Source organism: Chaetodon trifascialis, chromosome 16 (assembly GCF_039877785.1).
Source record: "Chaetodon trifascialis isolate fChaTrf1 chromosome 16, fChaTrf1.hap1, whole genome shotgun sequence".
Lineage (NCBI taxonomy): Eukaryota > Metazoa > Chordata > Actinopteri > Chaetodontiformes > Chaetodontidae > Chaetodon > Chaetodon trifascialis.
In genome coordinates this window covers 25,681,877-25,706,739 of record NC_092071.1, presented here as the reverse complement: position 1 = coordinate 25,706,739, position 24,863 = coordinate 25,681,877, and the positions used below count along the sequence as shown (strand labels likewise).

Here is a 24,863-nt window from a genome sequence, read left to right as displayed (position 1 = left end):
CCAGGGCTCGCCTATGTTTTCCGCAACAGGCACGCGGCTCTCTGCAAAAATAGACCAGGAAGCGGCCAGTAGACAGTCATATTAGTATTGGTTGAATATGCGCTAATTTTTGCGATCGCAAGATTTCCTGGTTGGACTGATAATATACATTTTGATGCATGAGGGAGGTGGGAAAGTTGGCTTATCCATAAATGTAATTAAGTGTAATGGAAACATTTAGTGAAGTCTCTAAAGTAGCCAGCGACACAATATTAATATCTGTGGCACAAATTGATTTTTAATTACTGGAGGTATGCGCTCCCCTCAGCCCTCCACCTATTTTACCGGCCATAGCTAGTCTGTGGGACAGTGGGGGCTGGGAACCTGTTTGGCTGGCGACCATCCATTGAGTTAGAACAAAGGATACACTGTAATGCAAATAATGACTTTTCAGCCAACAACGCGGCCGGCTCGACACTACACATGCCTGACAGAGTGACAGACAGGAGAACATCATGACGCCCGTGGTGATGATGCGCGATGTGTCAGTGAAACTACAGGTTTACTCAGCTCTGAAATGTGCCGGGAGTTAATCGCTTCAAATGCACAAATGCAGTGAAGTTCACAAACCACCAACAGTTTATAGAATAGGATGGACTGTCTATCAGTGGCCATTAGAGCAGCTCTCTAATAATTCAAATAGATGTCACACTGTGCAGAAGAGCTTAATAAGTTAACAAGAGATTTGGCCACGACAGCTGAAACAATGAAACAATTGGATTTATACTTTATCCAAAATCGGGGGGAAATATTGCATGCCACGGATAAGATAGATACAGAAATCATCATCTGAGAAATACTCATGATACTGATTTCACTGTTTATTGGCCGTTTTCATGTGTGTGTGTTAACTGATTGGCCAATAAAAACAAGTAGATTGGCCCATCTACATCGGCCCATTGGCCCTGTATGCCCCACAACATTGTTTTTTTTCATTGGTCTGATTGGCCCATTAGGATTATTCATGATTGAATGTAGGTGTCGCGCGGGGGATGAGGCTCGCTGGCTGCGGAGGGAGAGTTGATGTTGTAGTAAGAACCTGTCTGCCTGGTCTAACATGATGAAGTCATGTTGAACATTTCCGTTTCCCAAAAAAACATTTATTTGAGGTGCAGCGGCACAATATTAATATCAAACACGCGTGTTTCAACGCCTGACGTAAAAAAAATGCATTCTTGGTGTGCTTCTGAGTACTATGTTTACCCGCGACTATAATTTTTTTTTTTAATAGTTACTGTTTATATTCATTGCTTGAACAGTCTGAAAAAAGAGACAGAGACACAGAGAGGAGGACACAGACAGTCACACAGACAGAGTGATGAAAAAGATCAGTGATAATTATCTACAGTATATTAAGTCTATGATGTTGAACATCGCAGTGCGCAGTGCGAGCCGTCTGCTGCGCTCCGCAGCCTCCTGTGAAGGCGAACAAAATCTGGAACCTTTCAGCTCAATGACATGACTTTGAAAGCACCAAGTGACTTGTTTTAATGAATTTCATTAGATTAAAATATGTAGAACTGTAAAATATCACTTCCATGAGGCTGCTCGGTCAGACATTAACAGATCACAGGCTGAAATTGGCATTTCATCCTCCCGTCCCTCCCTCTTCAGCGCACTGTAAATGATTTCTGTCCAGTAATATACAGTACACACACATACAGGACTCTGCGTATTGCTGGTCACCGCATCAAATAGCGACCCGCAAATCTAAAATGCGCTACAAACAGGAAACCCACCAACTGAAAAGCAGAGTGGCTCCGCGAATCAGGCAGAGTATTAAACATTTAACTGTTTAGCAGTTTAGGCCAATATAGTATTGGCCCATTTAACTTGTCACAGATGTATCACAGTAGTGTATATGTCATCTGATAATAAGAAATTTTTACTTAAGAAAGTTAGATTAGACAAAGGTAACATAATTTTGAAACACGTGAATCGATTTCATCACTAATTTAAAATTAAATGTGCTTCAGCCCAGTCTGATTCACCTGCTGTTTGTTTACTCACTAAGCGATTCCTGTTTTTGAGTTAGTGAGATACCAGCTGTTAACTGCTTTTGTGCAAACCTTTTAGCCCTGAAAGGAACATCATCAAAGCCAAGCAGATCATGTCCCAACTCGTCCTGCCCTGATGATTAAAATTCTGTGGTATTCATGGCTGTTTTCCTCGGAGGAACCGGACGAAAGACACTGTAGTGCAACAAGTCCAACAGGATCATCCCCCTCAACATTTCGAAAAACAGTATTGGTAGATGATGAAAAGTTCTTCTCTTTTCTCAACTTATTTTTTGTTTTGTTTTTTCTTATCTTCAACTTGCTTGTAAAACAAAACTAAAGGCATTCAGTGTTTTTTTTTTCATTTTTGCAGTATGTAAGTTATTATTTAACAATAAAACTCATAAACATATGTGTGTATCCATCTGTCTATGGCACTGTGGGTATTTGTGTGTGGAAAGGGCCACAGGAAGAACAGCTAGCATCAGTGAGCTTACTGGTGCCAGACAAGCAGCAAAAATGATTGATTAATTAATTACTGAATGTCAATTCAGAAGTCAAAATAGAGCTGCATGATAATCATGGGAAAGCAATAATGAATGTGTGTTTCTGTAGATAATCTCAAATTCAGCATTTTTCTCTTATTTCCACTTAATTTGATGTGATTGTTGGTGTGGAAACCACTCAGGTGATTTCTGATGGAGACAAAAACTAAATAACAAAAGACCTCAAGATTAATTTTTTATGGCACTAATAAAGTGCCTTAAACATTATAAATTACTTCATAAGCTGTGTTAAATGATCGTTGATTAATGATTGTTACTGAGAAATCTCCATGTATGAAGGTCAGAAGTCAGAACAAGGATTCAAAGTCTAGCTTAAGCACAGTTCATGCTCTTTTGTGTTGCTTGTGTGGCTTCATTCCAATGTAAAACTATCTGACAGTTGCACTTACTATAAGTAACCCTCCAAACAAATGTGTGACAAAATAAGTGATGAAATGAAAATAACAAAATAAATTTTCTGGTAGTTTCCCAGGAAGGTTTACTCTGAAATAATACATAATCCACTTTCATGTTACCAAAAGTAGAATGAATTTCTGCCAGTAAGATTTCTTTAAACATCTGAATCCGAACTGCTCCTTATTATTATTATTTAGCAGACACAGAGCATTCATTTGGAGTGGTGTTTGTAACCACCTGATGGATGTACAAAAGGGTTGATGAGAGCTGGGAGACCAGAACTTTTGTTTGAGTCCTACTCACAACTCACATCTTTAAGATGTGACCTGCAAGTCAAAATAGCAAGCCCGATCTATGAATGCTAGTGTGTAAATAACAATAGCACAATTGCCACACAAATCCTTTTCTTGTAATGGAAAGAGAGTGTTTATCATCCAGTTCCAAGTAATAAATGAACATATCTGTATATGTGATATAGTTTAATGAGAATGAATGAAAGTGCAACTGTGCAAAAATCCTCATTATCATTATTTCTGTCTGTGTGCAACATTGTAGTGTTTCTATATATTAAGTTTATATTAAGTATGGTTTCAATACTATCAAAAATACAAACACCCATCTTTAAACTGATTTCAGGATGCTGTACTGAGGCGATGTATTGTAATGCACAGCACCTGTCACCAGAGGTCTGTCTCTACTTGTGGAAGAGGCAGCTGAGCTGAGAAGCTAGTATACAAGAAAAATGTCAAATGCCCCTGTTAGTTTGAATATTTTGGGTTTAGTTTAGACAGTAACACCCACTGTGGCAACAAATGTCATCAGGTCCACTAGCAAGAATCTACGGTAGAAGAGCGCTTATTTCCTACCTATTCATTACTTGATGACCCATCAGTATTTAAACCCAGTAGGATTTGCCTAATTAGACTAACTGCATATTATAAGTCCACAGCTCTGGGTCAGACTGAAAGAAACAACAAATGTGCTGTAGAGCTAAAACTAGAGCTAAAAGACTCTGAGAAGCTCTGTAAATAGAACTGCAGAGTTTGATTATTAAACTCTGGGTTTGTCACTTTGTGTGAATGCCTTTCACATTACATGTAGACCACTTATTAAATATTAAATTATCTTTTCATATATTTTATAATATGTATGACTGGAGCAGCTTTTGTGTGTGAGTGTATTGATGAAGGGCTGTGTGTACGCGTAAGTTCCTTACCTGAACGAGCCATACTCAGGTGGGGGCTGGTATCGGACGTGGGGCACCTCCCTCGAATGCTCCCTTCCTCTATGCTCTTGGTAAAAATGGCCTCCAGTCTCCTGTTGCTTTGTAGGCGAGCCCATTCCTTTAAAGGGGTAGTCTGGAGGGGGCCCACGATGCTGTGGCTTGTAGTAGTCACCCGGTGGCCCTGGTGGGGGCAGCAAGGGAGACAGTGGGGCACTAGTGACAGGAGCATGGGCCTTCACACCGCTAGTGGCCAGGGAGAGCTGCATAAGTCGTTCGCTGAGAGACCGCACATGTCCTTGCTTCAGATCCTTCAGCCCATCATCCTGGTGCACTTTTCCCGTGCCACTCACCCGCTGCACTGTGGGGCGACCCTCAGTGCGCATCTTGGCATTAGTCACCCCAGTGACATAGAACGCAGCGCCCACTGAGGCGGGGAGAGAAGACTGCTGGGGCTGGTTGTTCTGGTGCTGAGGTTGAGGAGGAGGGCCATGGCCACGAAAGTACTGTGACTGCACTTTGGCCTCCTCATATGTAGGGAGGTCCTCTGGGTTCAGACACTGCACTTGGCTGCTCCCTCCTCCACTGCTGCTTCCTGCCCCTCCCCCAGTCCCTAAACCTCCTCCCCCTCCACTACTCCCACCCCCTCCCCCTACTCTGGGGGAACCCAGCTTCTCCAGGCCATTGTCTGTTTGCAGCTCCTGTCCCTGGGGCTCCTGACGAGCATTGTGGGGGGTCATGGAGTGATCATCAGAGGGGCCAACTTGTCCTTGTCCCTGTCCTGAGTAACCTCCACCACCTCCCCCTCCTGCTCCTCCCCCTTGTTGTTGATGCTGCTGTTGCAGCACGTAATTCCGGTTCATCTGCTCCTGCAGAAGGCGCTGCAGGACGGTGCTGCCGCCACCTCCTACACTGTTACTGCTGTTGGACGACTCCTCGACTGCGGCCCTCATCTCTGTGTCATACTGGCCACGCACCTCATGGAAGGACGAGCTCCGCCCACGGTCAATACTCCCTAAGAGGATGAGGTGGAGAAAGTGGAGAGAGAGAAAGCAGAAAAGGAATCAGTGTGGCAAAGGGATGAGAGTGAGATTTATAAGGGTCAAGAGTGTGAAGAAGCGGAAAGCGAAACAATCCAGGAAAGTGACGGAAAAGACAGAATGAAGTTATTCCAGAACTACATCCACCACCATCCCTCCCAGACCCATTGATGATGGGACAGTAGAAAGCCAGGAGGAAGAGCTAGAAACCAGAGGAGCCAAACCACCTGTCTTGATTGCTCAAATCTTGATGGCTCAAACCCAAATCACAAACAAACACAAATATCAAGGCTAAGAATTTATATCAAAGAATCAAGATTGTGACAGCTGCGTGATGACTAAACATGGATCCTGAAGAGATCAACTGACATTTTTAAGTTAAGTAGTGTTTACTTGGATTAAAGGCAATATTTGAGCAATTGCCTTTTTTCTTAAAATGAAAGAAAATTAATTTATCAAAACTGTTGCTGATTAAGCATAAATTCCATTTAAATATTCAAATGTACCATCATGACAAGAACTGATGTGAAAAGTCAGTCCGGAAAACAGGAGAGTGGGACAGTAAACTTTGCATCTGATCTTAGTTTTTCTAGGCTTATGCCTCATTTGCAATGCATGGCATGACTCTGTTCAACTTATCTTGCTCAGAACTGTTCTTTTTTATTGGTTTTCCACCAGCAAACGCTGTAAGTAGTGCCTGGTAGTTTTTTTGATATCACCTCTGTTGGAGTTCCAGCCCAGCTGATACTAAAAGGTGAAAACAGTGAAAACAGCGCAGACCACAGACTGGTCAGAGAAAATACAGAGCAACGAGATATCTTGTCATCTCCACTTAGATTTTCCATTCTGTCCTGTTTTTTTCAGCAGTCTTTTGTTTTGCTGTATTCAGCCTTTTCTGAAACACAGTTTGTCTCCTCGCTGTTAAATACCAAGACTCAATAATACCATCTCTTTGATACCCTCTATTGTTCCTGTGTTTGTGTATTTTTGTCTCACGCAAAATGATATCACTGTGGTTTCATAGAGCATTGCTATGATGATCAGCTAAGAAGCTGCCTACATTGAGAGGGTACTACAGTGGAAAACAACATCAAGAAATATAGAATGGAGTCGAGCCGTATCATGCAAAGGAAACAAGGCTATAGATATATCATTTCAGTGTTCAAGCTTGATGGGGGTTTTTTTCAGCCAAAATATATATGAAACCACATCAGTCCCAGACACACTGGTCTGAGTGAGGTTAAATGGACTAACTTTGACGAACATGCTTTTGAACCCCAGAATCAAAGCGTGATTCAAGAATGTGAATGAGAAGCATGCAGGATTACAGTGACTCCATTTTACTCCTCCACAAGGTCTCATAAACAGTAATGTAAGATATTGTAACCTTTGAGCAATAGCACAAAAGAGGGTAAAACAAATTTGCAACAAAAACAAATCCAGTGATTTGGAAATACTCACAGCTGCCTCCCAAGATATTTGGTTAGAAATTTTCTGTGTTAAAGTCAGATGCAATGTGTTTTCAGTTGAACATGCAATGTTGTCAAAGTTGAAACCACCTGAGATGTATTTTTTGTGTTGTTGTGTGTTGTCCAAATTAAAGACGATAATTTCCTCTCAAGTCATCTCCTCCCTGAACCAATAAATATCCCACAAGTAAACCATTGGTTGGTTTTGGGGGGCAATGTGCAGCATTTATATCATTGGGGTTTCTTCTGACAACACTGAATGTTAACAACTCCATAGTTTTACACCCTTTTCTACAGAGTAAAGAAAGAAATTATTACATCTTGTGCTTTCAGTTATTCTTCGCATTCTCAAGGAGGAAGATGCTTTTTTTCGAAACATCTGTAGGTAAATAAAATCATATGAGACAAAAGGAAAAATGTTAGCTTTGGCAGTATGTCAGCAGATGGTAATTGCTCTTTAGGTTGAACAGAGAGAGAGAGAGAGAGAGAGAGACAGAAAAGAAAGAAAGAGTGATAGAAGTATTCAGGGAATACAATGAATGATGTATGATGAATACAATAATGGTTAAAACGAGTAGAAATTCAGATGCACAACATCTAATTAAAAAACACAAAAATCATTACAAATATAATGATCCAAAATTAATATCACAAGATTATGAACTTTAAACACCGATTTCACCTTTTCGGAGACATAATATGCAACTTTTCATCTTGAGGTTTCAAGAAACTTTCATCCACCCAACTATATCTGTTCAGTTCGTCAGACTTAGTGGCTCAAACATTTCCACAGGTAGCTCTATATTTTTATGCATACTGTCACAAATAGAAATCAAGTATTTGTTGTTTCATAAATATATTTCAATAATAGACATCAGATTTTTTTAATCACTTATGTAACTCAATGGCTCAACATAAACCTAAAGTTTTCTATCGAATAAGTTGTCAGAATCCAACTTTTGGGCACTGTGAAGGAAAACAACAAAACAAACCAGTCTGGTTTCCATCAGAGGTACAGAGCAGCAACAGCTTTAGTCACATGTAACAACTTGTTGCTGTTTGATCATGGTGAAAGCTTCATTGATGCCACACATAAATGTCTCAATATCTGGTTTATCTGAATGGATTACTTCCTATTTATCAAATCTCTATTTCTTTTTGTATCCATTGCTGATAACGTGTCTGATTCATGCGGGAGACATCAGAGCACATGCCACTACATTATGATACAAACACTGCTTTGTCACATCAATTACAATATGATGTGGTCACTTTATGATGTGACAGAGCAGACTGAATGACTGCAATTGCTAAATGATTGAATTACTGAAATATTAACAACTTCAGAAAACCATTTCTATTTATTGCTAACATTTTAATTAAAGGATTATGCATAGGGGGCTGCACAGTTGCGCAGCAGGTAGTGCGCGTGCCTCACAGCAAGAAGGTCGCAGGTTCGATTCCCGGGTCGGGCCTTTCTGTGTGAAGCTTGCATGTCAATTCAATTCAATTTTATTTGTATAGCGCCAAATCACAACAGAAGTTGTCTCAGGACACTTTCCATATAGAGCTGGTACAGACCAAGCTCTTTTATCTACAAAGAAACCAACAATTCCCCCATGAGCAAGCACTTGGCGACAGTGGCGAGGAAAAACTTCCCGTGCATGCGTGGGTTCTCTCCGGGCACTCCGGCTTCCTCCCACAGACCAAAAACATGCTCATTAGGTTGATTGGTGACTCTAAATTGCCCCTAGGTGTGAGTGTGAGCGTGAATGGTTGTGCGTATGTGCCCTGCGATCGGCTGGCGACCGGTCCAGGGTGTACCCCGCCTGTCGCCCGTTGACACCCGAGATAGGCTGCGGCCCCCCCGCAACCCCGAAAGGGATAAGCGGCATAGAAAATGGATGGATGGATTATGCATAAGACTAACATGAGACTGTCAAAACCAGGACTGTTGTCATTAAGTTTCATTCGGTCAATTATGTAATTTTTAATGCTAGTTTGACATTATTTAGACTTAGACTTAGGCTTTACTTTATTGATCCCAATTTGGGAAATTCTATTGTTGCAGCAGCAGGTTAAGCTGTTTTGGTCATGACAACTTGACCACAATGGGCTCTATTTTCGATTCCGCCGCCGGCACACCGCAGGGTGCGCACTCGATGCAGTGGTATTTTCGTGCAGTGCAGGCAGGTGCACAGCGCACTTGGTATTTTGGTAAACCGAGTCACACAGAGGTGCACCAGGATGGGCGTTGTGGCGCAGTAGGGAGAGATGTCACCATAATTGTGGATTTGGATTTTCGTTCCATTTCGGTCCACGCCGGCGGTGTAAAAGTGCGCTGAAAGCTCGCCACCCCAGACCTGGTCAACTCTGTTCGCCAGCGGTGCACTGCTGGTCAAGTGAATTTTCGTAAAGCGGCAGAGTCGTGTGCTCACGTCACCAATACCTCACAGGCAGGTTTCCTCAGTGTCTGGCATTTCACTGTGATCAGTAATTAGCAACAGCCACGATACAATGCAACTAGTCAGCACATACAGTCAGACCTAAATTTATATATTTTGATAAGTATTTCATCTGACCACATTGCAAGCGCGTTCGGCACGCGTAATGGTCATTCAATCTGACCGAATGTACATAGGTGAAACAGGGATGCAAACTAATCAATTAACGTCGCTGTGCCAACCAGAAACAGCCGTGGCATCCTACAGAGCATATATACTTCATCTATCTCAGAGCACTCGAGAGACAGAGAGAGACAGACACATGGAAAAACCGTAAGTGATGATCGTTGTCCGCTACTACCCATGTCATTTCATTCCAAATACAAATGTTACCATTGTAATGCTTAACATTATCTACAAAGATGGAGTACATCATTGCTTTGAGGAGGATGATGAGGAGGAGGAGTGGGCCAAGGATTTACCATCTAAGGACCTGATATTTAGACATGAGTGACGTCAGTCTCCTCCTGGGAGAAGTTTGGGCATCGGACACTTTCCTGCACGGGCTCAGTCATCCTTGAAACTTGCCATGCGCCTCGCCAGCGGTGTTTTTAAAGGTGAGGCGAGGAGCTGGTGTGATTGGTGAAGATTTGACTGGGCTGTGTGAAACTGACTCCATGCCTTCTCCCCTCCCTCCCTCCGAGTTGCACCGCTGGGTGGGACTGAGATGAGAAGGGGGAGTAGACACCGCAGTGCACGATAATACCAAAGTCTGTGCCGCCACGCTCCATCGGCGAAGCGGACCTGACTTTGCGTCGCAAAGACTTTTATCACCTAGTCCTGGTATGGTAATGTAATACACATGAGCTTTTGTCATATTATGTTATAACAATAATTGAATTTAAGCTGCTATTACTGTAAGTAAATAATGTAATGAAATCATAGGAATGAGTGATAGAATCCAGTACAATGTTTTGTAAGATGAGCTAAATTAATGAAAAAAATTTATGAACTTGGGTGTGGTACCAAGTAATTTTCCACCAAGCAGCATCCCAAAGAGGAAGTTACGTATGCATCAGAAAGAGGAAGTCACATAGGCTGTGACTAGTGGACTGTACCAAACCATGATGAGCCTTGAAGCTTAGTGGGAAATTACCAAGAAAAGGACATGTGCAGTAGAGAGGAGGGATTAAGAGAGAGGGGTTTAAAATTACAGAAAAAGGGCATGTGTAATAGAGAGAAAGGATTAAGAAAAAAGGGTGTAAAATATCCAAAAAAGGAGAAAATGGGGTTCTTCTTCCTACGTCTCTACAACCTCAAGCCAGTATGTGAGGGGCCTGACATTGTAAACGAGGACTTAGGAAAATCTGCATGCAACTCAAGAGGACAAAGCACAGGAGGAATAACCATTTTCCATCAGACTGTGGATTATAAAAATGGAGTTAAGTCCCCCCCCCCCCCCAGTCTGCTACAATAAGGATAGAACTTTGAAGGAACTTAGGGACCTTGGACGGAGTCATGGGTTTCATCTAGTTTCCACACAGCAGGAAGAGATAAGCAATCTCTCTCCATCTCTCAAGTTAGATGATTAACAATTTAGCTACTGCTTTTTATTATATTATATATTCTGTAGCAGAACTGGCCTCTAACTGACCTTCTCCTACCCTCTCTGCATTCCTTCAGGAGAAATGGAGTTGTAAAGCATCCCAACTTACAAGAGCTATTGACCATTTGAACTGTTTACAGGGAAGGTGTTAATTTCAGAGACAAGATGTCTGGACAAGAGACATCTCCTCCATGTTTTCTTTTCAGAGAAGCCAGGGACACAGACACCTCAACATCAAAGGTGGCCTTCTCCTCACCTTCTCCTCACTATGTTTCTCATGGCAATGCTAATTCTCTCCTGATAGCCCATGGGAGATCAAGACAATAAAACCGTCTGGAGAAACAAATGCCAGGCTCCAGAGGAACATCCACAAACATCAGCAAATGCTGATGGGTCGTAAACCGGACATCCATTGAAGCAACTTGTGTATGCTTGTGTGCTTTTCCTCAACACTCCAAGATAACCAGATTTTATGTTAAACTTAACTTTTGATATTTTCAACTTACAGGACTCGTTGTACGCATAATATTGATGTCTTCCCAGTATCTCTAACCTGAAGTATGACAAAGTTGTGATTTTAACGGTTTTATAGAAGTTTGTCTGAATTGTCACCACAAAACCATACTGCCATCTAGAGGTTCCTAACCGTCAGATTGAATATGCTTGACTTGGCACATTTATCGATAAGTAACCGTAATCGTGATAATAATTTTTGGCAAATATAGTCTGCCTTCCTTATTCCTGTATCTTTATTTTTGTATTAGTTATACATTGAATCATTATACATGTTGGGATGAAACTGTACCATGATTATCATTTAATGTTGTCAACCAACCATAGAAAGTGTCTAATGCATGCTGTGAACAATGTTGAAATGTCATTGAAAATTTGTCATTGAAATTATATGTGATTGACCATAGTGAGAAGCAGATGAGCCCCTCTTACGAATCATTGATTAGTTCAGCTCCATGAGGCGAGATTACATCGCGCGTCTCACGTGATTCGATGGCCTGCCCTTTCGACACGCCCTGGAGCGACCTTTAAAAATTGCGTGTAGTGCGCGTTACTCAGTTAGTTTTTTTGAGTTAGTTAGTTAGTTTTTGTTCTTTTTTTTTTCTTCTATGTACGTCTAGTTACTCTCAGCTGAGTTCTTTTTCTTACCCTTTGTCTTAAGTTTTGCACAGTCGTTTTGCTCTTAAAGTTTTACGTCTTCGAGCTACTCAAAGCCATTCCGAGGAGCGTAAATTATCTTAAGAAGACGTATTCTTATAATTTGCCGTAAGCTTTAAAGTTAACTTTCTATTTAACCAAACGCTTTGTTTTTAACACCAGTAAATTTAGGCAAGTAATACTAATTTTGTAGCCTTCTTCGACCGGCCATCGAAGAGACTCTTAATTTGTACTATCAGTCTAAAATAATCCGTCACGGACTCAACCGAACCAAACCCTGCAGCCAGCCGTTGATCCTTGGTCCGGTTAACAACCATCCGGAGCAGTCCATCATCTGTAACCGACACCGCAGAACCAGTTCCAGAGACGCCCCGTTCAGCATCAGCTCGTCACTTTGGTGCCTGGGCCTTCCACTAGACCACCAAGCAGATCGAGCCACGGACGAACATCTGGAACGTCTTCGAGTCAGTTCGGAGCAGAGCACAACGGGACGCCAGCAACCAAGTAGGCACGCTAAGCGGGTTTGAGTAAGAGTTGGTCCGTGAGGTTAAGAGTAGGTCAATTCGTCCAAATTCTCTCCATTAATCGTTCATTCCCTTAACTCTGCGTTCGCGTCCCCATTATTCCCTTTCAACTGCCTCCCACTATCGCCAATCTATTTACTATTGTGTTGCCATAAGTTTCTTGTGTGTTCTGTCATATCACCTCCCATCTTCTGTCTTATTATTCATGGCACATTACCCATTATCCACAATTCTGCTTAATAAATGATATTTTGATTTAAGTCCTGGTTAGACGGTGTCCTTTTGAACTGAATATCTATGATCCCTGTATCCAGAATTTACACTTCAGGTTATCAGACTGGTTTACTGTTAGTCCATTCGTTAGTATTTATCAGCGTTATAGCAGTTAATTTCTGCAGTCCTTCTTAGCTGAGGAAGGTGGTGCCCTGACATTTTATCAACGAATGCAACATCAAATTAAGGTAGTACACACTACAATTCTAATTTCTGATTTCTCTACTAATTGATTTTTCTACAAATTGATTTATTTACTAATTGATTTTTAATTATTATTCACTAAGAGATTTAAATCAGATTATGCGGATGCATGCCTTCACTTAAAACAAATACGTATATATAAACTACTCACAAAAGTTACGGATATTCGGCTTTCGGATGAAATTTTTGGAAAATGTAAAAAGTTCACACTACAGTGATATTATATCATGAAAGTAGGGCATTTAAGAAGAAGCATGCAATGGTGATTTCCTCATCTCAATTTATTGAAACAAATGCCAGCAACAGTGGTGGGTATACCGTAACAAAAATATCAATGTCTCAATAACTTGTCATGTGCAACTGAGCATCAATGACAGCTTGACAACGACGTCTGATGCTGTTCAGTCGACTTATTGTCTGCCGAGGCATGGCATCCCACTCTTCTTGATGGGTGACCCTCTGGTCATTGAGGTTCTGGGGTACAGGGTTACAAGCCTCTACAGAGCAACTCAGCTGATCCCATAGGTTTTGTATGGGATTCAGGTCTGGAGAAAGTGCAGACCACTCCATTTGAAGTACCCCAGTCTCCAGCAGCTGTTCCCTAATGATGCGACCTCGGTGAGCTGGAGCATTGTCATCCATGAAGATGAAATTAGGCCTGTGTTTTTCATGCAGGGGCAAAATGACTGGATTAATTGATGCTGGCGGCCATCATTTCTGCTCAACGTGAATCAACTTTCATCAGAGAACAGCACTGAGGCCCACTGGTCCCTTGTCCAGCATAAATCCTCCCTGGCCCATGCAAGACAATGACGTCTATGCCTGGTGATGTGGTCATGTACCCTTGCAGGTCGTCTAGCATGCATACCACGCTGATGTAAATGGCTTCGAATGGTCTGACGTGACACTTGGGTGCCTCTCACCTCCCTTAAATGTGCCTGGAGTTGAGTGGCATTCATCATCCAGTTCCGCAGGGCACTGTTCACAATGAAGCGGTCATTGTTATGTGCTGGGGGCACATTTTTCACCTTTTTCCTCGTTTGGTATATTCCTTTTTTAAGTTACGTTTGTCTTTGATTATTTAAGTTTTTACTTATAGATTTATTTCATTAGTAGGATTTGGGAATTTAATTTATCGCGCTCCTGCCCCTCCTATAAATAGGCTGGCTCCAGAGCGCCCGCTCTCTCTGGCTTCGCCCTGCCTCTCCCACCTCACTGGCTCCACCTCACTACCTGCGGCGCGCCTTGGTTCGGTGCGCGCTCTGGGCATCAGCTGTGCCACGCTGCCGGCTTCGACCATGCCGGTCAGGTCGCCGTTTTTTCTTTTGTTCATATAGTCTTCTTTTCCCGTTTGACCTGGTGGGATCGGCCGTCCTGTTTTCGCTCTTTTCTTTGGTTCGGGTTTAGTTTGGGGTTTTCTTTTAGCTCGGGTGTCGGCACCGGCTTCGACGGCCCTGTATAGGGTTGGCCCGGTGCCGGCACCCTTTGGTTTTGGCCGATCTACCAGGTCCACCTATCAGTTTATTACTTTTATTAGTTTTTGGGCACAGAGTTGTTAAGGGTTTTTTTGGCTCCTCCTCTTTCAGACAAGAGTTGCGTCCAACCAACTTAATGAAAACAACAAAAAAATAAATTGAAAGTTTAAACCCTTAACTTCTTTTCTTGTGTCCTTTATAAATATGTTTATCCATTTTTATGGGTCATAACAGTCATCAGTGTGGTATGTGGCCAAAGGACATCCACTTCTATGCCCTTCTGTGACTCTTCCAGTCTCTCTGTATATGGGTTGCAAGCTGCTGATGACACTCTGTGACACTCTAAGCTCAGTGGCCACTTCCCTGATGTCAAAATGTGAACAGCACGATAAAGACGACTGTTTAAATACCAATTCTAATTGAACCAGGAAATTTATTGGTCGATTCATGGATCAAACACCTATTGTGAATTTTGCTGTTCAGCTCCTTGTTAGAGAACAGCAAGTTGTGGAAAATGTACTGAAACACTGAACAGTTGGACATGTGCATTCAAAAGTTTAGAGAAGGTCAAATGTTCAAAAGTTCAACTGTAAAGGTTATAGTGCATGCACGCGCACACACACACACACACACACACACACACACACATACATACATTATTCCTGACTCAAGGGCTATTCAGTCAGGTACAGTATCAGAGGACGTAGTGTAGGCACCCAGATGTAGGTACTTTGAAGTTAGGCGTGTCTCCTCACGACCAAGTTAAGTATTAACTTACTAGGGTAAAACTGCTAGGGTAAAACTCTGTAGGACTGAGAACTGGACCCTTTAGATGGAGAGCTGGTCCATTACTTCTTATACAGGGGTGACCTGGAATCTTAACGACATTAACCAAGACAGCATATCCTGTCATAAACATGCCATAGTTGGCCTGATTATCAGACTTATTATGTTATCAGACAGAAATATTTAGCTTTATGTGTTAACATTACATAAATCTGTGATATGAAGTTGGTTTTGACATAGTCTGTCATTAGACGATTTTTCTTGATCTCAATTACAGGGCACAATTTGGACAGGTCATTAAAATTAAAAGTTTTATTACGCTGACAAGTGTATTTATTATTGCTGTCAAACGCAAATCAATTTTAACAGCGTCATTTTTTTTTATCGCGAGATTAACGTTCTTTGTGACCGAGTGAACTTGTCGTTTTTTATAAGCTGTGGCCACTGCTAGTAATTAGGGCTGTCAGTTTAACGCGTTAATTAGATTAATTAATTACGCTGCAAATTAACGCGCTATGGCAAGTCACTGCGCAAGCATTTTAAATTTGGCCCTTTGAGTGACCCGTAGGCTGCATCCTACCTGCGCTACTAGTCAAAAGCCGGGTGACAACAGACGTGGATGCGACACCGGAGAGCGAGGCAAGCCTACTTGGACCTTTGAACGGCAAGTTTATTTATAAAAAGAACAAAGACGGGACTATTAACAAGAACGCAGTGATTTGTACCTTGTGTAAAAAAGAATTTTCCTATCACTGTAGCAGCTCCAGCCTGAATTATCATTTAAACGCTACATGTAAACATGTAGTTGCTGCTAGTGCCGCTAGTGCTACCGTGAGCTCACTCCGCCAACCCACACTTGCTGAGTTAGGAAAACGAATGAGCAGAGCCACGACAGAAAAACTGACAAACTCAATCGCAAAGTGGGTTGCTGCTGATTGCAGGCCGATTTCAATCGTGGAAGACGAGGGCCTAAAAGAGGCGTTTCAGATAGCGTCATCTGACTCTAATTTCCAGCTACCGTCGAGAACTACAGTGATGAAAAGAATTCACCAGCTGTAATGTGAATGTCAGTGAATTGTAATGTCCTAGAATTCAAATTCTTTATTTGGGGACCTTTAGCAGATATGAGATTAAAATGCGATTAATTAGATTAATTAATTACAAATCCTGTAATTAATTAGATTAATTTTTTTAATCGCCTGACAGCACTACTAGTAATGTTAGAAAAACTACAGGATCTGATTGTAAACTGGAAACAAAACAATAGGCATGCCCCACACACGTGTTTGGTCTTACCTGCTTGCTAGCTGTAAAAGAGTAAGCTGCCAGTTTAGTTTCAAAAAGTTGCCAGATGGCTCAACTGACAAGACCAAATTTATCTGTGTGTATTGTTGGTGTGAACTGAATTATCACCGTAGCAGAAAGGGCTGTTGAAGGGGCTTTTTTGTAACAAAGTATTTTTTTTTTTGTCATCTGTTTATTGACAGTGTTAAATTGTGTGAGATTTTGCTTCAAATGTGAATGACTGCTCAAAGTGAGAATGTTAGTGTGAATTACATGTTGTTGTTTTCAATAAAAAACATTTGCACAAAGCAAGGCTATCCACCTTTCGATGTTGATAAGAGTATTAAAATGATAATTAATGTGCGATTAATTTGCGATAAATCACGAGTTAACTATGACATTCATGAGATTAATTGCGATTAAATATTTTAATCAATTGACAGCACTAGTTTTTATGTAACCGTATCATGAATAATTCCCTTGACATCAACAACTGGTAAAATTTGGAATTGTCATTAAAATATTATTAAACGTAAATTAAATAATAAATTAATTTGTATGAGTTAGAAGACTGACACCAGTTCATTCATGGAGGTTAGATACTGTTGTGTTAGTGATGTCATTTGTCATCTATACTCACTGAATGAAAGCATAAATTAATCATTGATGTTAGACAACTCGAATAACAGCATCTGTCCTCTCCTGTGTGCTGCACAAAACAGAATGACCATCTGTCAATCAAACCAGCAGCAGCAGTTTTCTCACCTACCTGTGTGGCTGTTCTCAATGCGCTCTCCTGGGGGCTTTAGTGGCAACAACTGCTCATGTTGTGATGCTGAGGCTGGCACACTGAGATACACGCAGGGTTTGGTGAGGGTGAGCAGGAAAAGGGGCTGATGATACTGTTTTCGGTGGAGGTGGTCCCATGTGAGGTAGTGATAGCCTGATGGTGGCAGGTGGTTCAACTCCTGGTTCTTGTCTTGCTGCAGGCTCAGCAGGTCCTAAAAGTGATCCAAGATATAGAGGTGCTGGATAATCAATTTTTACTGCCAAATAGAACAAAATAGAAGAAATTCAATATGGGAAAATTACTGAGAACTTAACTAAAGTAACTACAGAGCAGCAGGATGAAAGGAGAGATCATTACAAGTTGCAATGCATTCTCAAATTTTAAATAATAACGTTCTATAATAAAGTTCTATTAGTTCGATTAGTATTAGAACAAACGTAAAGTTTGTTTCCAGCACTGAACACACAACAAAAGAAAGGAAGAAGCTAAGCAAGCATTGATTTGGAACTGATGTAATGTCAGGCTTTAAAATAAATCTGAGAAGTTGGAGGAGCCGTTCCAGGAGGCACTTTTTGCCTACTCTAAATTCCCCACTCAATTTTTTGACTGGGAAGTCAATCTACGACTTCAGGGACCAATCCACTGACCTTCTGATAAGTGGATGACCACTCTACCCCCTGATCCACAGCCACCCTTCTTTTAATATACAGGAAGTGCCTAGAACAGGTAAGTGGAACCGTTTAGTCCATTTATAGGAATTGAAACACACATAAAACACAAGACCTCATAGCAGAGCAAATACACACACACATATCCCCCCCCCCCCCCCCCCCCCCCACACACACACACGTTGTGTTTTTATCACTTGTGGGGACATTACATAGACTTACATTCATTTCCTGGAGCACACACACACACTGTATATGGAACTATGGGTAACATAAACGTTTTGTCATTTTGTCAAAAAAAAAACAAAACAGTATGTATAAGAAAATCAGTGACAACAGTACTATACACAACAGTAGTGACATAATTATTGTCAGGATGCTGCAGTCCATGATGATCTCTCTTTCCTACGCTCTGAAATTTCATCTGTTTAAGAAGAGATGAGAAAATCAGTTGAATTGCTACAGCACAAATTTGAGGTGTCAGGAACAATAAGATTGGGGCTGGAGCATGATCACAGCTATTGTATAACTGCACTGGAGGTTAGAATCAGCACACTACATGTGAAGGCATGGATGGCAAATCTTGAAGGAATGACTTTCAAACAGTGGGTATGCCAAAGGGAGCAGAGGGTGCAAAACTGACTGATTTTGTTGTATGACTACTTAAAGCTAGACAGAGTCATGAATTTAAAAAGCATTTTATGTTATATTTGATGTAATTCTCATTGAATCCTAACAGCAATAAATAAATAAAACCGTGCTTGATAAAAAAAATGTATCTCCACTTTTGGTGATTGCACACATTCTCTTCCATCTACTGTCAATTCTAGGCATCTACTTGACCATGAGAAGATGTCTTATTACATCGTCAATATAACAAATATCTCTATTGGCTGTCAGTCGTGTATAACAAAACACTCAAGGCTCCACCCTTTCTCCCTCTTCCTGTTTGCTGAAAGTTTGAAGTAAGTTTCTCATCGACAGCTTTGTGTGTAAGATACGACTTGAAGTAAAGTATAAACATGAGATAATTGTCGAGTACCTTAAGTTGTATTGACTCTTTGCGCTGTTTTCTCTGTTCCAGGATAGATATGTCTCTCTCTATAGAAGAGCTATGTGTTTTGTGAATGTGAAATATGATAAGACACTTGAGGCAGAGGAAAGGGTCAGCAGTGAGGAAGATCTTTTCAACTTTCACTTGAAAGTGAGCAGGCAGACTGTCTTGCTTATGTCCCTCATGAATCTGAAAATGAAGGTAGGTATTAATATCATTATTTTTACCATGTTTGTACAGAACATGATAAGTGTTATGCCATTCGATTTTGTGGGTGTCTTTGAAAAAGTGAGTTTAAGAGTTTAAGAAAACACAAAGGTGATACTTAACTTACTTATTAAGTCAGCTAGAGCAATGGATGCAGCTTCTAAACTAAAAGTGTTCTTCTTTATCTTTTCAAGATTCTCTTGAGAGTGACCACTCTCCTGATGCTGTTGTCCCAAGATGAATCTGAAAATAAAGGTAGATATTGTTATCATTATTATTATTACACACAGAAAAATAATGGTTCTTGAATGGTTCTTTAAAATGGTCTATGGTTCTTCGAAGAACCATCACCTACTAAAGAACCATTTTATTTGGTGAATGGTTCTTCAGATTCCTCATATGGTTCTTTGGAATTTTAAAAGGTTCTTGATTCCTATTTGAATTATTTAATGATGGGTAATGAGTTGACTTAATAGAAACCATACTGTCTGTTTTTTTTGGGGGGGGGTACAGTATATGTTGTGCAACTGTACATTATAGCCTACATAAAAGCCTACATAAAAGCACTATAGAAACAATCTAACAATCTAAATTAGGCTATTCAGCACTGTCTTCATTATAGTTGTGGTGTCAAGGTGGAAAGATTTCTAAAACAATTATATTGAAATTGGCTTAAAGGAGGATTGAGAGAGAGTGGCAAACAAGATCCTCACATACTGATATCATGTCGATCCTCACATAATATATTGACATCGTGTTGAGGTAAATATACATATATCAAAACTTTAAATGCAGTAAGAAAACCATTTACAGCTCAGTGTTGTTTTTAAAGTAATGTCAATTAATCCATTTCTGGCTAATAGAAAAGCAGAAAACATTTTTATTTTGTGTTCTTTTAAAGATCGGCATTTAAAGATCGGCATACAACCAGAAACGTTTCTGGTTGTATACCGATCATCACCATTCTGTGATGGTTCTTTGAGGCACCTTTAATGGTTCTTTATTGAACCCATCCATCCATCCATTATCTATACCGCCTATCCCTTTCGGGGTTGCAGGGGGCTGGAGCCTATCCCAGCTACAATGGGCGAGAGGCGGGGTACACCCTGAACCGGTCGCCAGCCGATTGCAGGGCCACATGTAAGGACAAACAAACATTCACACTCACACTCACACCTACGGACAATTTAGAGTCATCAATTAACCTAATGAGCGTGTTTTTGGTCTGTGGGAGGAAGCCGGAGTACCTGGAGAGAACCCACGCATGCAATGGAAGAACATGCAAACTTCACACAGAAAGGCCCCGCCTGGCCCGGGGATCGAACCGGCAACCTTCTTGCTGTGAGGCACGCGCACTACCTGCTGCGCCACCGTGCAGCCCTCTTTATTGAACCATTAGAATAAATGGTTCTTTAAAGAACCTTAGTGTAAAAGGTTCTTTCTGGATCCAAATAAGGTTCTTCTATGGAATCACTCTGAAGAACCATTTTCAGTTCCAGTTGGAACCTTTATTTTTCTGTGCGTAGGAGTAGTATTATTAAAGCTTTATTTTATGAAATTTTCATTAATGCAGTCAAAAGCATTTTAGTAAGTAATGGTGAAACAGCACTAATCAACGTAGACACTCTGACGCACACAAAAAGTATGTATGATGCATTTGATGTTGTATTGTTGTGTTGTGTTGTGTTGTGTTGTGTTGTGTTGTGTTGTGTTGTGTTGTGTTGTGTTGTGTTGGGTTGTGTTGTGTTGTGTTGTGTTGTGCTGTGTTGTGTTGTGTTGTGCTGTGTTGTGAGTGACTGCTGCATTTTTGCACACGTACTTTCTCCCTGGCACAAGCACACTGACACACTCTCACTCTCTCACACACGCATGCACACACAGATGTATGTGTACACTGAGACACTGAGAGTGTGAGAACATCTGCTGATAGAATATTTTTGTTTTTCTTTCATCAGAGGGAGAAGGAGTTGAAGATGACTCATGTGGCGAGGCTTGTCTGAGGAGTGCAAATCCAGAAACCTGGAAGGGGAACATCCAGAAGAGGAGAAGAATGAGGGGTCCGTTTTACCTTGGGAGGAAGAAGCCAGTGTTGAAAGAGGCAAGACAAATGGGGATGCCGTGCCAGTCTGCAGTCAATTATTTTGTTAAGTGTTTGGTTGAGGTGAGCAGTGTAAAGTGTTGGCAGACAGAAGCAGATGTATCCAGGAAGTCAGCTTCCATATTTTGTCACCTTGTTGCAGATGGTAGAAGAATCCAAGTGTGCCAAGGCATGCTGCTGTTAACACTTTGTATAAAGCAGTGGTGTTTTTTGAAGTGGGTAGGAAGAAGAGGGGAAAGTCCTGAGAAGAGAAGAGAGTGAGGGTGACGGCAGAGGAACAGGACTTCTTGGAGGCCTTCCTTCTGGACATTCCAAAAGTTCCATCACACTATTGCAGGTCCTCTTCATCGAAGATGTACCGAGAGCGCATGTTCAAGTCCATCATTCACCTTCACACACAGTATAGACATGCTGATTTCGAATATTTTCAACAACTTAAATCTGTCTCTTTTTCACCCAAAGGGAGACCAGTGTGATACCTGCTGTGCATTCAAGGCTAGGAACATCAAAGTTGCCACATAGGAGAAGCACTGCATGAAAAAAGACAATGCACAAGCTATGAAGCAAAAGGAAAAAGATGAGGCAGGTGAGAAGACTGTGATGGCATACATGGATCTATAGGGGCTCCTGCTCCGCCCCAAGCTGCAAGCCTCTGCCTTCTTTTATAAGACCAAGCTCTATGTCCATAACTTTATAATCTTTAACATGGCAACACATGATGTAGCAAATTACCTGTGGCATGAGGGTGAAGCTGGTCTCTCTGCCAATGAGTTTGCTTCATGCACTCTTATGCACTCACTCTCTCTTAGCCAACCCCTATTATGAAGAGTAAATTCTTTGGAGTGATGGATGTGGTTACCAGAACTGAAACCTGCTCTCATGCAATGCTCTCCTGAAGTTTGCTCCTGAAAAACTGAAGCCAGTGACACAAAAGTGTCTCAAAAGGGTCACACGCAAATGGAGTGCGATTCTGCGCTTAGTGATAGAGAGAAGACTGCAGATTAGAGACGTCTGTATTCTGAGTGTGTGGCAGTGATCTGTGGAGCTCGCTCCAATCCCAGGCTGTACCAGGTGAAGTATGTGGACCACAGCTTTTTCACAGACTTCAGCCAAGTGAACATCTGCAAGTCCGTCTGGCCAGGAAGAAAGGCTGGACAACCAACAGTGCACAACCTCAGAGCAATCAGGTATTTTACCATATGTAACAAGCTCCAGCTGATACACAGGCTAAACAGCACTATGAATCTGTGGATCACTGTGGATCAGTAGAGAGACAGACGACGGGTTAACATCTTCATCAAGCCAGTGCCATTTTATTTCTGCACAACATCATTTCCCTATTATTCACTCTCAATCATACTTTAGAAAATAATAGAAAAATATATCTTTCAATATTGGTCTATAAGATGCATTATATGTAGGCTATAGATGCATACCAAGCTCATTCACACATAAATCAAGTGCAAAATAAAATATAAATAGTATGAAAAACAATAAATTGGATTTGTCCCATTTCTGAAAGTAGTAAACTGTTCACTGATGACTGTGTAAAGACAGATTTTTCATTTATGGCATTAAATGCGTGTATTTATAGAGTTCGAAGGATATTTTGAAATTTGCTTTCTGAGAAAAAGTGTTTTTTCATTCTCCTGAAAAATATACTTTTTGGATATACATGTTTGTCATCGGGCAGCAGCGAAATGCTGACAAAAATAAGGAAAAATCTGTTGCTGTCATGGTAACAACAGCCAGTTACTATGGCTGTAATGCACCCCTCCAATCATTTCATTTGGCCTGAATAAAATAACTAGAGTTCTTAACTGTCTGTAGGCAGGTACTACCTATTTACCGACCTACCTGCATGCACTCTGCCCATGCACCAATTGCACATGGCGAGAGTCTTCCACAAGGCTAGGCTGAAATATTCCTAGTGCCTAAGATAATAATATAATATATACTACGGCTGGGCGATATCAATATCAATAAAAAATGCGTTCGATAAAACATTCGATAATTTTTTTTCTTCGTCGGAAGAAACCTGAAGTTGCGAAGCGAGGTTGGTTGCATGAACAAAGCCACTCGCTCTCAGGTAACCGAGCAACGTAGGGAGTAATCGCTAATCAGTGAGAGAGACACGCTAACACACCAATCACGTAACATTATCAAGTTCGGTTGCGCCATCTCGTTGTCTCGCGTTTGATGCTTCGCGAGGAGTGAGATGAGAAACAGAAAGCGCTGCAGCGAGCCAAGAAATTGTTGATAAAACAGGGAAAGTCAGCTCGCCAGTATGGAGTTTTTTGGATTTTATAAGTCGGACCGTAGTCAGACCAATGTGGTCTGTAACTTACGAAAGACTGTCGTCCCCACCAAGACCGGTAGCACCACAAACTTGTTCAACCACCTTAGCCGCGCTCACTCTTTGGAGCGCAGCCGTATTCGCCAACGTCCGCCAACCACAGCACCACCGCACAAGCAGCAGACCACCATGCAGAGGTATCTGCTTCAGTGCCTGATGACAAATCATCTAAAAGGCACGAAGACATAACAGAGGCAGCAGCATATCATATAGCTAAAGACATGCTTCACTGAGCACTGTAGAGAAGCCAGGTTATAAACATCTTTTACACATGCTTTTTTTAAAAAAAAAACAAAAACACACTTGCAATAAAAATATAATTGAATAGTTCATGTATGTTTAGAGTAAGAAGAGTGACTAAAGTTGTTCATATTTCTAAGCCTGTTTTATAGTTCAGTCAGTCTTACTGTACTGTCTATCATGTTTGTTTGTTTGTATGTTACAGATGTCAAGTCTACCTCAGTTTCTGCTATGTTTACAAAACACTGCACATATTTGAAAACATTTTATTCACCAGAAGGTGAATCAGCTTGTGAACTTCCTGCACTAAACCTGCAGAAAACAAGTTCTTAGGTTTACATTTACATTCTTAGGGGATTATAATCAGAGGAAGGTTCAATTTAAAATAAAAATGTTTAAATGAATGTATTTTTTTCCTGGTCCTTATTTTAAATAGGCCTTAAAAAATATCAATAATTTTCGATATTGACCAATATATAACACTTATATCGCAATAGAGTTTTCAGCCATATCGCCCAGCCCTAATATATACTATATAAGCTATAGGTCTAGAAGTCTACATGATAAATCTGATAAATCTTACAGTTAGGTGGCTCAACCTTGCCTTGGACCAGCCAATAGTTATGCTGCTATAGGAATAGACATCGGTGGACCTCCAAAGATCCACTGAGCTCCTATGTTCTTCTCTCCTTCTCTAATTGCACTCTTTAGCTAGTATTAGCCATACTTCTATTATTACTACATCCATTGTCACTGTTAGTGTGATTGCATTTATGTTTGTCTCTCTCTGCCTGTCTCTCACTCTCTCTCTCACCCAACTGATCGAGGCAGATAGCCGCCGGCCCAGAGCCTGGTTCTGCCTGTTAAAAGGTATTGACATTGGCCCAGACTAAAACAAAATATCTCTTTCCAAAATGCTTCCTGACCACAGTCTAGAAGCTAAACTAAAAAGGTG

At 41.1% G+C, this 24,863-nt stretch overlaps 2 protein-coding genes across 4 annotated transcripts in view; both read right to left on the bottom strand.

Moving 5' to 3' along the window:
• Positions 1-24,863, bottom strand: part of amot (angiomotin) — a 107,049-nt gene that overhangs the window by 66,943 nt on the left and 15,243 nt on the right. The window contains exons 1-3 of one of the 3 annotated variants that reach the window (XM_070983494.1): positions 17,265-17,353; positions 7,048-7,108; positions 4,215-5,235 (exon numbers count right to left, since the gene is read on the bottom strand). In XM_070983494.1, coding sequence (XP_070839595.1) covers positions 4,215-5,235; positions 7,048-7,108 — 1,082 coding nt within the window. In that variant the 5' untranslated portion in view covers positions 17,265-17,353. Of the gene's footprint in view, positions 1-4,214; positions 5,236-7,047; positions 7,109-17,264; positions 17,591-24,863 lie in introns of those variants that run through there. The other 2 variants (XM_070983495.1, XM_070983496.1) reach the window with 2 other exon arrangements.
• Positions 12,851-24,863, bottom strand: part of ska2 (spindle and kinetochore associated complex subunit 2) — a 72,672-nt gene continuing 60,659 nt past the window's right edge. The window contains exon 6 of the transcript XR_011603184.1: positions 12,851-12,865. The gene's annotated coding sequence lies outside the window, so the exon portion shown is untranslated. The remainder of the gene's footprint in view (positions 12,866-24,863) is intronic.